Raw genomic sequence first — 14,328 nt, forward strand, 5'->3', positions numbered from 1 at the left:
GAGTTTTCCACTCTTGACTTAGGATGTGAAAACAGTTAACACACCAACCAATATGAAGCCTACAATACTAATGGGCCAAGAAAGCTAAAACTGACTCAGGTGGTACAGTGACTTCTTATAGTCATTGCAGTGTTCCCCCTTAGTGTAGAAATCTGATACACATGCAAGTAAATAGTTTAAAAGAAATTAGAAATCTACTATACATTGAGTAACATTAGAACAAATTTAACCTTTTTTTTTTTTTACTCATTTGAAATTTTGTATAAGAAGTAGAAAAATAAAAGTATTTACCTATGCATCTAGCTTCAACATAGATGAATTCATAGCCAGTCTTGTTTTCAGAGGCAAATCCCAGGTATTATAGTAGTTAAGAGCAGTGGTTCTGAAAATGGAGTGTGCCATTGAATCATCTGCATGGTAAAATGCAGCTGTGCTGGGGCAGGGATCCAGGAAAAACATCCACGCTTGGAATGGATTTGTGTGTCTCACACATGCATGTGGCATAGGACTGTTCTGCTGGTAACACCTGCCAATCTATGCTTCGAATTCCTGATTTCCAGGCTTCTATTGTCATGGCACTTTGAACCTAAGCCTGGAAATTCATTGTGAATGTCTCATAAACATGCCCAACATGTCTTTGTGTTAATTTTTTCATGTTTTGACTGTTTTGTTGTTCAGAGTACTTAGCTGGCCTTCAATTTAGTGAAAAAAAAGAGAAGCCATCCTAACCTTCCCCCAAGGAACCTGAAGAGCTAATTTTTAACACAATGACCAGCTTTGCGTTGGGCATGGTGGCATACCCAAACCTTTAATCCCAGCACTAAGGATGTAGGTGGATTGCAGGGCATTTGAAGACAGCCTGCTTTGCATAGTGAGCTGCAGATTAAGTAGGGCTACATAAAGAGACTGTCCAAAAAAAAGAAAATCTTGGGGCGGGAAGGGGGAGAACAAGGGAATCCGTGGCTGATATGTAGAACTGAATTGTATTGCAAAATAAAAATTTAAAAAATTAAATTAAAAAAAAAAGAAAATCTTTTTAGAGGCTGAACACATCTAAAATTAAAAAAAGCTAAACACTTCATAGTAAAAATATAAACAAATTCATTAAGAGAAACTTTCATGGTCACATGTAAAGGCTAATTTGGTAGCTGGAACTGAAATGAAATACTGCAGACATACTGCAGACAGAACTTGTAATTGTATTGGGAAGAAGACCAAGGAGTGTGTTTAGGAGAAGAAATAATTGCCAGAATCAAAAGGCCACTTTTAGCTTGCTTTCCTGTTGTGTGTTTCTTTTCTTTTTACTCTCTCATAGTACTGAGGATTGACCAAAGGTCTCATGCATACCAGGCAAATATTTTTCCACTGAGCTACCTCCAGCTCTCTGTCGTATTTCATGGCAGTAAGGCAGGCTTTTGCCTCTGTAGCCCAGGCTGGTCTTGAACTCCCAGTCCTCCTACCCTCAGCCTCCTGAGGGCTGGTATTACAGTCATGTACCCACCACTATGCCTAGTTCTGTTGACAGAGTTTTTAAGAAATATTCTGGTTTAAATTTTACAGTGATGGCAACAAAATCATAGAGTTTAATAATGGCCAAAGAGAGCTCCACACTGCCCAGTTCAAGAGACGAGAATATCCAGATGGGACTGTTAAAACTGTCTATGCAAACGGTCATCAAGAGACAAAGTACACATCTGGCCGAGTTAGAGTGAAGGACAAAGATGGTAATGTTCTAATGGACACAGAATTGTAAAGATCTTCGTGGGATTAATCATGAACTAACACTAAGTGGTTTTTCTGTTCCGAGTATGTACGTTGTTGTGTGTTCAGTTGTTTAATTTATATAGTGTGTGTGTGTGTGTGTGTGTGTGTGTGTGTATGTGTCTAAATGTAAAAGATTATGTTTGATTTTTAAAATTAAAGTTTTACCACACAGTTTCTTCCGTTTTACATTCTTTGAAACAAAAGCAGCTCCTCTAGTATATGTGTCTTTCTACAATTAGGAAGAGAAATCATTATTACTTTGTTATAAACTGTGTACTTTTTTTTTTTTTTTTTTTTTAACATCTTTGCTTTTTTGTTCTTGTTTTTTGGAGTCTGGGACCCACTGTGTAGCCTTGGCTAGCCTGGAACTCGCTCTGTAGGTCAGGCTAGCATTAATTCATAGAGGTCCACCTGCCTCTGTGTCCCCAGTGCTGGGATTAAAGCTGTGTGCCACCACACATGGCTTGTGCAGGTTTTTACAGGAAGAAGTAAAAGAAGTGTATCAGATACTTGTTCCACAGGCACATCAGCCACAGGATGTGGACTTCCCAGAAAGTGAGTGTCAGAATATCATGCAGCCAATACTAAAATGAAAACTGTCGTTTACTACAAAGACTCATGAACTGAGATGAACACAAACAGGCCGAAACATATTACAAGTCGTAAGGAGTCTTAGGAGAAAGCAGTTACAGCCAAGGTGCTGCATAACTTGTCAAGAACAGAAGTAGGTGGTGTGAACACATCAGAGCCTTCATGTTGTTGCCCGAGAGGTGGTAGGCAGCACAAGTAAGCTATATTCCAAGAAAGGGCAAATTTATAACCAGGAAAATATATTGACCATTACTCATTAAAAAATATCAGTTCCAGGTGATTTAAGAACTGAATGTGGCCAGCCAGGAAGCGGTGGCGCACACCTTTAATCCCAGCATTTGGGAAGCAGAGCCAGGCAGATCTCTGTGAGTTGGAGGCCAGCCTGGTCTACAAAGCCAGTTCCAGGGCAGCCAGGGCTGTTAACACAGAGAAACCCTGTCTTGAAAAACCAGAAATAAAGAAAAGGAAAAGAAAAAAACAGAATGGGAACAACAATAATATATATATATATATAACTTTAGGCTGTGGAAGAATTTTTAAGTAAGACATAAACTTCAAAGGAAAAGGTGTCAACTGCCATCTTCAGGAATGTGTAACTACTTTTTCAAAAGTAACCCCCTGACCCAGCAAATCCCACTACCGCGCAAATATAGGGAAAACTTCTCACATGTCAGGGCCTAGAGGAGAATGCAACTGAGAAGAACACGCAAAGCCAGTAGCCACCTGAGCACCTAACAGTAAGACCATGACTCAGATGGGCAGTGAGGTTAGTGTGGTAGAGGTGCCACCAACACACAGAGCCACAGTGGAAATGGTACCTGGGTTTCACAGTGCTCACTCCTACAGACTCATGCAGCTAAATAACAAAGACTTATGTAACTATAGCTCAATCACACCTCTGTAAGGGAGTTGGGGCTGATGGGGTGAGATAGTGCAGGACCATCAACAGTTCTGATATTTCGTAAGTAAAACCTTAATTAATAACATGAACTAAAATTTCTATGTGCCTAAATTTTATTTTGAAATTATAGTAAAAACAAAAATGTTTCAAAGAAAACATTCTTTAACAATTTAACAAGTAAGACTAAAGGAGGAAAAATGATGCCACTGCAGAGCAAGTTAAAGTCAAACCTGAAATGGCACAAATATAACTGAAAACTTTCTTCTGGGCAGCTACAGGTGCTCTTGCACATCTGAAAAACAGAAAATGTTCCTGTAAGACTTGCCTTTATGCTTTATTCAAGTCTAACTGAACCACTGGCTAGCTGGCTGGGTCCCCCAGTAGTTCTGTATGCCTGCTACTTGGTGATGAGCATAAGTTACTTGTGGTGCCTACTGTCCTGTTTGACTTGCCCCATTCCCATCTAGGGCACCCATGACAGCCATTCCCGACCACATTTACAAATACAAGGGGTCATTCATAATGGTGTTCAAGAGGCAGGAAGGCCTAGAGTGACAAAATCTAGAGAACAGTTCTTGTAGAACATCATCTTTTGAGAAATTAGAATATCTGAGATGCTTTCATAAGCAATTTAGCATTAATCTCTGCCATAGCGGTCATGTGGTGACCAAGTATGCACACTTACATCATTCATCTTTATCTGCAAGCCCCATTTCTACCAAGGACATATGAACTGGGTATTGTTCATCTTCATATAATGTCACTATTTGTTCTGGTGCTTGGGCCTAAAATTAAAAGATAGAGTTATCAGCTGGGCAATGGTGGCACACACTTTTAATTTCAGCACTTGGGAGGCAGAGGCAGGGGGATCTCTGAGTTTGAGGGCAGCCTGGTCTACAGAGAGGGTTCCAGGACAGCCAAGGGTACATAGAGAAAATCTGTCTCAAAAACAAGCAAACAATAACAACAACAACAAAATACAGCCATCAAAAAAGTACACCTGTAATCCTAACACTCAGAAGGCAGAAGCAGAAGATCACAAAAAACCAATCCCAGCAAATAAAACACAATACTGTCTTGGCTGCCCTTGCCCTCCTCCATGGCTTTGACCAGGGAGAAAGGCACCTAAGACTAATTTATACTCTACCTTTAGAGGGCATCTTTGATAGTTTCCTGCTAAATCCCTATTCCTTCCACTTTCCTCCTCTATTAAAGCTAATGAAACCTCAAGTCTCTCCTGCCTAGATAGAATCAATGGTCTTTCATAACATTGTACCTGTTAAAGTACCTTAACATTTGATACACCATACACTATATCTGCTATGCATAAACTAAAATTTGGCTGTTAGTCATAGAGGTGAAGAAATCAGTATTTGTAATAAGTACTTAGCTTGTCTGTATTTTCACTGCCTTCTTGAGAAACACCCTGTCTAGACTATGTACAGCAAGCATGATATATAACAGGAGTTTTCCAAAAGCATTTTCTAGTAATAGCTTTGTCTCATCATGAACTCATTTTTGTGGAAGGCAGTGTGCATGATTTTTCGTCCTAGGACCTGGCAGAGAACACGAAGGAGGGAAGCAGGTGGACCTGAACCAGTCATAAAGACCAAGGGTAACCCAAAAGGTACCTTCTACATCACCATCCCAGCTCAGGGCTGTGTCTAGAAGGTCTGGGAGTCCTGGGTTCTATAATATTAAACCAGAACCCAGAAATAGATTTTTTTTTTTTGTGTGTGTGTGTGTGTGTATGAAAACTTTCCAGTTCTAGAATACTATGCAAAACAACTTCTTGCTTGCCTGTTGGATATTAACAAGGTTCCTGCTTGCCTGTGGGATACTACTGTGTAGTATGCTAAGCTTAAAAAGAAAGGTCTGCTACTTTAGATACCATCTGGAGATTTTTTTTTGTTTTTGTTTTTTAATCTTTTAAACTAATCTATCTTTATGTGTATGAGTACTCTGGCATCATGTATCTAAGTTCACAGTGTGTATACAGTTTCACCAAGCTTAGAAGAGGGCATCTGACAGGAACGGGGTAGTTGTGAGCCATTGGGAACCAAACCTGAGTCCCTCTGCAAGAGCAGCAAGTGTGTGCTCCTAAGCGGAGCCACGTCTCCAGCCCCGTAACCTCGAGTTTTGATACAGGTCTAGATACCTTACAGTTCCAGCCCCTCTGACCATAGCTCTCCTCAGCTTTCAGGATGCAGCTTGTCTGTCACTTTCTGGGCACACTTTCTTAGTGAGTTACTTGAGTGCCTACTAAGAAGTTTCTTAAACACCTTTCCAGGTCTCTCAAGATGAAATAATCATTTCTTACATTTCTCCCCAGCCTACAAAGTTACCTATACTTCTACTGTACTTTGATCCTACCTCTGATTAATGCTATGCATGTCTGTTTTACATTAACTTGAAAGTTCTTTGATTATAGGATATGCATCTTTATTATTTTATATTAATCATTATGTATCACTTTAGGATAATACAGTTTGTTAAAACTAACTTTTTTCTTTGGTAGGTGTGACAGGGCCCAGGGTGATGACCTTGAACTTCTGACCCACCTGCTTGCATAGCCTGAATGGTAGATTACAGGTGTACATCACCACACTTGTTTTACCAGGGTTCTGTGCATGTGAGGCAAGTGCTCCACTGAGTCCCATCCCAAGCCCCCAATAAAAACATTTAACTAGCCTTAAGACTTAACTTCTATAGTCTATGTAGCTTTATATGCTTTAACTATTATTTTTAAGCAGAAACAAAACTTTACAAAGTTAGTAGGTCTTATGGAAATACCTTTAAAATAATTTGGCTACTTAAAATAGGTAATTACCACAGAGGAAGCATAAAGTTGTTTTCCTTGGAGACAGTCTATCATAGTCCATAATGCTTCCATGCTCCACTTGGGACAGTATGGTATTCTTGCCTTTCCTGAGTCGCTTAAGGGCGGTTTAAACCCTGCCAAGAGAACCTTTATGGCTTGGGCTGGATACTGCATAAGCTGAACAGGAATCTGACGTAGTCTGTTAGAAAAGAGATTGATAAAATGATCACAATGCCACAATTCAAATCTCATATTTTAAACTATATCGCGCTCAGTAGGAAACAAGAAAAGTTTTATGACACTGGAATTTGCAAAGATGACACCAGGAGCAGTCAAGAAAAGTCAGGAAAACCGAAGCCTGTAGGCACTGTTAGTGATGTAAAATGGTACTGTTGCTATGGAGAATCATATATGGAAGTTCCTTACAAAGTAAAATAGAGTATGTGGTCCAGCAATCCCATCTCTGGTATATATTCCAAATTGAAAGCAGAGTCTCAACAAGGTACCTATATACTCATGTTCATTACAGCCTTATCACAATAAACAGGAAGAGATAAAAGCAGCCAGTGTCACCCCATGAAGGATGTCTAAAGTTGAGACAGAGACACACACAGCAGCCTTAGGAAGCAAACTGTGGCATATGCCACATGATGAACCTTGAAGAATAGAACCAGAAGGGACAGAAAGGAGCTTATTGGGTGGGCTGAGGGTGAAATGGAGCATGACTATTTAATGGGCAGAATTTCTATGTAGATTGATTTAAAATGTTTTGGAAATGCAAAGTGTAAAGTTGAACAATATTGTGGATTTATTTAGAAGCCAATTAATTGTACATCTAAAATACTAAGATGGTAAATTTTATACCTATCTTATCAAAATAAAAATCTACATTAAAAATTCCAAATTTGGGGCTGGAGTGATGACTTAGTGGTCAAAAGCATATAATGCTCTTGCAGAGGACCCAATTTGGAGTCCCAGCACCCATGTCTGGTGGCTTACAACTACCTGAAAGTCCAGCTCCAGGAGGATCTGATACCTGTGGCCTCTTCTGACACCTGTGGCCTCTTCTGACACCTATATTAATTTACATAAACCCATATACATACACACAATTAAAAATAACAAAATGGATATATTTTAAAAATTCTCAATCTGGGCTGGTGACATGGCTCAGCAGGTGGGGGCTGGCTGCTGAGGAGCCTGAGACCTGAGTTCAGTTCCAGGATCCCATGTGGTGAGGGAGAGAAATAACTCCTGTAGGTTTTCTTCTGACCTCAACATATGCACTGTGGCATGTGTGTGCACACACATACACACAACCCATAAAATAGATGTAAAATTAATGAATGCATCAGTTTGAATGCATTAGTGCAAAACCTAGTCAACAATAAAGTAGGTGTTGCATTAAGGAAAAGAAAAGCACTTTCCCTTGGAGAAATTTAACCAAGAATGAGCCCAGATTGAATCCTCTACCCCATGTACTTCATGTCTCTGTCCTCTGTCTGTTGTATGTGCCTGCCTGAATGCTGTCTTATGAATCTGTCTGTTCCTGTGTCTCTGTGTATCCTTAACAAAGGTGTGCTCCCTCTTTTACTGAACAGCACTGAAAGCATCACATGGGAATGAAATGAGGGATGCCTTACAGAAATTAACAGAATTTTGTCAAGGATCAAACCTTACTGACTCCAACCCATCCCAACTGGCACAAATAATAAACAAACACTATAAAGCAACATCTGTATGTTGCTTTCAACATATATGATAGATGTTCATTTTTATAAGGTTGATTTTCAACCTATTTGTTGTTTCAACAAATGATTTCTCATAGCACACATACATTGTTTTCTGAGTCAGAGGCATGGAAGAGTACACAATTTAAAGCTCTGCATTAGCTTAGGTTGTAAAAGTTGATTACCTGGGAAACCCAAGGCAAGTAAGGTTGGTTTTTTGTTCTCTCTCTCCGATTTTCAAGACAGGGTTTCTCTGTGTAGTCCTGACTGTCCTGGGACTCACTCTGTAGACCAGGCTGGCCTGGAACTCAGAGATCTGCCTGCCTCTACTAGGATCAAAGGTGTGCACCACCACCACCCAGCTATTTTGTCCCTTTAAGGCAGGTTAAACATGCATTTTGAGTATACAGTTGCATAGCAGTCTCAAGTCTTAACAACCTCATAATGTGTATCATAATTCTGGCTGTGAGGTCCAGCAAAAGTTCCAGGGTCTTAGAATCAAGAGGTATTTTCATAATAATGTATTGCCAGAATGAAGAAATTCCTAATTTATAAACAACTTTAAAATAACTTTTTTTGTTTAAAAACAAAGACTCCTTATTTAGGCCTGGGAGACAGCTCAGTGAGTAAAGTGCTTGCCATGGAAGCGTGAGGACCAGAGTTTGGGTCCCCAGCACTCATGTAAACAGCTGAGCCTGTGTCCCCAGAACCGATCCTGGGGGCCTGCTGGCCAGCCAATCGAGTTGAAATGGAGAGTAAGCTCAGTTAGAGACCCTGTCTCATAAAGCAAGGTGGAGAGCAACAGAAGATACCAATATTGACCTTTGACCTCTGCATAGGCACACACATCCCCACAGAAATATATACCCCATGTACATAAATATGCTTTAAAAAGCATTTTATTCAAATTTTTCTCCCCCTTTACCTGTTTATTGTGAGCTTCTCTGTGGACCCATAATCAACAAATAGTACTAGGACAGATAAAGGATTAAATTCTTTAATGGAAACAATCTTTGCTCTATACCACAAACCATCAGCATATTCTGCGAGGCAAGGCATTTCTGAAAAAGCAGAAAAAGGGAACAAATCATAAAACTGATTTTCTTCCAAAAATTGTAATACAGAAAGTACAAGGAAATAAATGTATAACATATGGTCACCACACAGAACTGAAGACTGAGTGTCTAGCCTTGTGATAGCTTCTTCTTTTCTGCCTACATTTATCAACTTTTCTCATGAATGTCTAAGGATTATGTTCTGAAGAAAGGCACTGGCCCATCCTCAGAGTTCCTGTTCCATTTCCAACAGATAAGGTCACATTGCCAAGGGTGTGCTGGGCATGGGGCTCACTGGAAGAGCACTTGCTCAGCATGGGCAAAGCCCTAGCCCCAACTAGGACTTCCCTGAAGGTATGAATAAGGAAGGATTTTTCCTTCTGGACTGGAAGTCTGTGTACACACAAACCCCACCTGATGAGTTTCCTCTTACACTCATTGGTAACTATGAGACCAAGTGCACAGTGCCCTTCCAATCACTGCTGTGCACCTGAGTGGTATTGCTTCTGTCACAGGGTGAAGAGGGTGATGCTGCTTCAGGCTGGGAGAGGTAAGAGAAGACCTCCAATAAGGGGAAAGCTGAGCAAGAGACTTTAACTATGATAGTCTGAGGGAAGGACATTACAAGCAAAAGGAACTGTAAGAAGTTACCAGCCAAAATAAGTTATGGCCTATCAGAAGATTAAAGTTAAATCAGTCAAGAAGTTAAACTGATATAATTTTTCCTTTGCTTAAACATATTCTTATATGCAACAGACCAAGAATAAAAACAGCTCTATGCCCCACATGGAAAAATGTGCCGACACTCTTGGTATTCAGGGACTGTTAATGGCAAGTGGGTAAATTTTCCTCAGAAGAGAATCATGGATGTTTAATAAAGATGTGAAGAACAGACTGGAAAGAAAAATAGAAGAATTTTAACTTATCCTGATAAATCATCACAGCCTGAGCACCTACCTCAAAAGCTGTCAGTTTAGGTAGGTGATTTGTACTTAATGTCATTACCACTGTAGTCTGAAAGTCAACTTTCACAATTAGTGCTAATGGTAAAGCCTCAAACTTAAAAAAAAAATCATTCTTATACCCTTAATTTCCAGCTCATCCGACTCTGCAGAGTTACTTATCTGACTTGGGTCACCTTACTAATCTAGAAAACTTAGGTGTCTTTAGAATTTAGAAATCCTCCACGTGAAGCTGAGGGAAGGAAATGCCAGTTAACATTGTAAATGATTCACCGAGCTAGCGCCCTGGCCCATTAGATAAAAGGCAATCTCAAATCTCACCAAGATCCCGGGCACTTAGCATGAGCATACCTGAGCTAAAGTCTGTCAGGGGAGGGAAGGTCTCCACACTCTTGTTAAATCTCTGTAGTGCTTCTTCCAGGTTCTCTGATTCAGATTCCCAACTGATTCCACTGTCATCTGTGTCACCATGATGGTTAAACTGAGCACAGCTTTCCACAGAGTCAAGGCAAATATATACCTACAAGGGAGCAGCAGGAGAGAAGGAAAAACAGCCTTGCAAATTCTGTCATTTCTGAGTTCCCTTACAGGTGGCCTCCAACCAGGGCCCAGTGGCCCCTGCCTCCTGTTCTGTGGCCCTGTGGAGTGCCCTCTGTGTCCCACCACACTGATCTTGTAGCCAAGAGACTACACTGAAGTAGGAGTGTGGTTGTGAAGACTGGTTGTAGAGACGGATGTGTTCCAGGAAGTATGAAGTGGTGCTTGTAGCAGTCCCCTGAAAGGACCCCAAAGCCAGCAGTGAGCCTTCTGGACATGTCCTATTAATAGTTACTTGTTCTGAGACAGGGTGTCATGTAGCTGATACTGGCCTCAAACCACTAACTATCTGCTTCTACCCCCTGAGTTTGAATTACAGACATGTGTCACCACACTTTGCAATGTGACTCTTTAGAAGTAGATTCTATAGTCCCCATCAGTATCTTCACTGCAACACAATGAGATCTTGAGCTAGACTTAATTAAGCATCTATCTGGTTTTTGACCATCATGTGCATTGTTTAATTAAAAATTATTTTACATGTATTTCTATTGTGGGGGAGGCACATGGGTAACAGAGCAGGTGTGTGAAAGACAGAGGACAGCTTGTGAGTCAGTTTTCTTCTTCCACCATGTGGATTCTGGGGTCTAGGGATTGAACTCAGACTATCAGGCTTGGTGGCAAGCACTTGTATGCATGGAGTCATCTTGCCAGCCCCCATATATATTGTTTCAAGCTGCTAAGTTTGGAATAATTTGTCATCTAGCAATAAATAACACAAAATTATATAACCCAATGGTAGTTATACAAAATGTGAAATTAGGCAGCAAACCCTTCCCTTGCCTGGTTTACTTTGTGAAGGCAAGGGACTGCCAATGCTACTTGCTATTTTTTTCCTCACTTTCTTGTCAGTCAGGAACATCAACTCAATTTTCTTTAGTGCATTTATTTAATCAACAGTTACCAACTGACTATTTTACATATTCAAGGTTCTGAGGCTATAATGGAGAAGAGATTATACCACCATTCTCATGGACTTACCTTCTAGAGAGGAAGACAGCCAAACATAGTGAATAGACAGTGTGGGAAATGTCTTTAGTTCAGAAAACTGAGCAGGGAAAAGAGCATTAAAGTTCAGTGCAGGAAGAGATATAAGGGTGAGATGTTCAATATTTCACAGAGGGGGAAAGATCCACCTTAAAAACACAAATAATCAGGCAAGTAGGATATGCTCAATTGGGCTACACATTTGGGGCTGGAGAGATGGCTCAGTGGTTAAGAGCACTGAGGGCTGTTCTTCCAGAGGACCTGGGTTCGATCCCAACACCCACGTGTTGGCTCATATCCATGTGTCACTCCAGTTACAAAGAATCTGCCAACAACCTCTTTTGACCTCTGAAGCACGACTCCCATATATGTATAATAAATTAAAAATAAATACACTCTAAAAATAATCTGGGGTTGGGGTTGGAGAGATTGCTCAGTAGTTTAGAGCAGCTGTTGCTTTTGCAGAGGACCTGGGTTTGATTCCCTCCACCTACAAAACAATGACTCAAAACCATCTAACTCGAATTCCAGGGGACCTGATGGACTTCTTCTGATTTCCACAGGCAGGAGGAATGCATGTGGTGCATATACATAGATGCAGGCAAAATCCATAACATTAAATAAATCTAAATTTAAAAAATCTAAACAATCCATATAAATATATGTAAATAAAGGTACACAACCCTAGGAAATCAGTAGGTGCTTAAGAAACACCAGGTGTCTGAAGGTCACCAAATATCTGAAGAGCTGACAGAATGGGGCTAAGTAGAGGCCATCTATCCCACTGTTTACAGCTCAGAAGATGGAGAAATGACAGATGTGAGCACTGTCTTGCAGCCTGACACGTACTTCATCAGGTGAGACGATATGCTTCACTTGCACAGCATACAGCTCCTCTGGTGGAGGTAGAAATGAAGACAGATACGGAGGTAAAATGGGAGCCTCCATTTCAGGCAAAAGCAATTCCTAAAACATCATAAAAAAATTAAATTTCAGAATGGCAATCATGAAAATTAACACAAAACTTCATTATGGTGCTAACTTATTTTAATTACCAGAAACCGAGCTTTCCTATGTACTGAACACCACAGAAAAGGTTTTCTAGCAGCAAGAACAAAGTGGGGTGACTCATCGTCTTCAGCATTCTTTCATTCCTCAGGGTTTTTTGTTTGTTTGTTTGTTTGTTTTTTTTGTTTTGTTTTGTTTTTTTCGAGACAGGGTCTCTCTGTGTAGTTTTGGAGCCTGTCCTGGATCTCGCTCTGTAGACCAGGCTGGGCTCGAACTCACAGAGATCCGCCTGGCTCTGCCTCCTGAGTGCTGGGATTAAAGGCATGCACCACTGCCGCCCACTTATTGCTCAGTTTTAAAAAGGCTTTAAACAAACAACAGTATGCATGTCTACTGATGTAGATCCACAGTGGAGACACAGAAGATAGTTGGCACGTGCTCACAATAACTACACTAAAGAGTGGTATTGGGGTGCTGCGGCAGAGTGGGTGACACTCCCCACACATACACCTTTTTTTTTGGAGACAGGTCTCACTGTGTACCCCAGGCTGGCCTGGAACTCTAGGAGATCAGCCTGCCTCTACCTCCCAAGTGCAGGATTAAAGGCGTGTGCATCCATGGTGGGGAGGGGGGGCGCTAGTCTACTATTCTATAGCATTCATTTACATGCAGTTACTTTGCAAGGAAACTAAAATAACAGACAAAATGCTCACAGGAGGTAAATTAGTCACTGAGAAGGTAAGAAGTTCCTAAGTTTCCTATGAAGTACAAGGAAAAACAAACACATAGGATTCTCAAGAGGATCATGGGAGTCAGCAGTTAAGGAGTACATATACATGGTATGGGTGCAGGCTTTCTGCAAAGACCAGCAATATCTTTCTCTTTAGGAATGCAGTAACATAAATAAAATAAAAAAGCCATCACATTCAAATTTGTAGGTTACTTCATTACTATTTAATATTGTGTCTGAAATATGGTATGTACATGCCCCACCCCCAATAAATAAATGTAATGAAAAATGAAAAGTATTATTTTAAGAAGAAAGAAAAGATCAAGGAAAATGCAAGGCTACAGGACCACATATTGTTTGACTTCACTGAACAGAAAGATCCACAGAGACAAGACAGAGTGGTGACCAAAGGCTGAGGATGAAAAGGATGGAGAACGCCTGTGGTAGGTAGGTTTCTTTTTGGAGTGTTCTTGATTTAGTAGTGCTGGCTGCCAAACTCAGTAAGTATTAAAACCCAATGACTTATGTATTTGAAGACAGTGGATTTACAGTATGTAAACTGTAGCTCGATGAAATGGCTACATGAGAAAGAAAATTTTCTGGATTTTTTTCTTTTAATTTTTTTGTTTGTTTTGTTTTGTTTTTTGAGACAGGGTTTCTCTCTGTAGCCCTCCCTGACTGTCCTGGAACACTTCTGTAGACCAGGCTGTCTTCAAACTCAAGAGATCCACTTGACTCTGCCTCCTGAGTGCTGGGATCAAAGGCGTGCCCCACCACTGCCTGGCTCTTCTTTTAATTTTAAAGTAATGTTTGTGGCTGGATACGGTGGCACACACCTTTAATCCTAGCACTAGGAAAGTTGAGACAGGAAGTGATATGGCTGGGCAGAGAAAGGAATATAAGGCACGAGGAGACAGGAACTCAGGTCCTTTCAGGCTCTTGCAGGCTGAGGAGTTGGTGAGTTAAGAGGTGGCTTGCTCTGCTTCTCTGATCTTTCAACTTTCACTCTGATATCTGGCTCCGGGTTTTTATAATACCATTTAGGATTTGTGCAATACTCTGCCTCCTGAGTGCTGGGATCAAAGGCGTGCCCTACCACCACTACCACCGCAGCCGCCGGGCTCTTTTTATTTTAAAGTAATGCTTGTGGCTGGACACGGTAGCACACACCTTTAACACCAG

General features: G+C 40.7%; 2 protein-coding genes across 3 annotated transcripts in view; one reads left to right on the plus strand and one right to left on the minus strand.

Moving 5' to 3' along the window:
• The window catches only part of Cenpj (centromere protein J), a 39,664-nt gene extending 37,726 nt beyond the window's left edge, over positions 1-1,938 (plus strand). For both annotated transcript variants that reach the window (XM_059273573.1, XM_059273574.1), the window contains exon 17: positions 1,561-1,938. In XM_059273573.1, the coding sequence (XP_059129556.1) occupies positions 1,561-1,753 (193 nt within the window). In that variant the 3' untranslated portion in view covers positions 1,754-1,938. The remainder of the gene's footprint in view (positions 1-1,560) is intronic.
• A 1,413-nt stretch (positions 1,939-3,351) lies between these two features.
• Positions 3,352-14,328, minus strand: part of Rnf17 (ring finger protein 17) — a 119,892-nt gene continuing 108,915 nt past the window's right edge. The window contains exons 32-37 of the mRNA XM_059273571.1: positions 12,258-12,374; positions 10,176-10,344; positions 8,733-8,868; positions 6,087-6,276; positions 3,942-4,041; positions 3,352-3,548 (exon numbers count right to left, since the gene is read on the minus strand). Of these exons, the coding sequence (XP_059129554.1) occupies positions 3,943-4,041; positions 6,087-6,276; positions 8,733-8,868; positions 10,176-10,344; positions 12,258-12,374 (711 nt within the window). The 3' untranslated portion in view covers positions 3,352-3,548; position 3,942. The remainder of the gene's footprint in view (positions 3,549-3,941; positions 4,042-6,086; positions 6,277-8,732; positions 8,869-10,175; positions 10,345-12,257; positions 12,375-14,328) is intronic.

The sequence above is a fragment of the Peromyscus eremicus genome, chromosome 9, assembly GCF_949786415.1.
Source record: "Peromyscus eremicus chromosome 9, PerEre_H2_v1, whole genome shotgun sequence".
Taxonomy (NCBI): Eukaryota; Metazoa; Chordata; class Mammalia; order Rodentia; family Cricetidae; genus Peromyscus; species Peromyscus eremicus.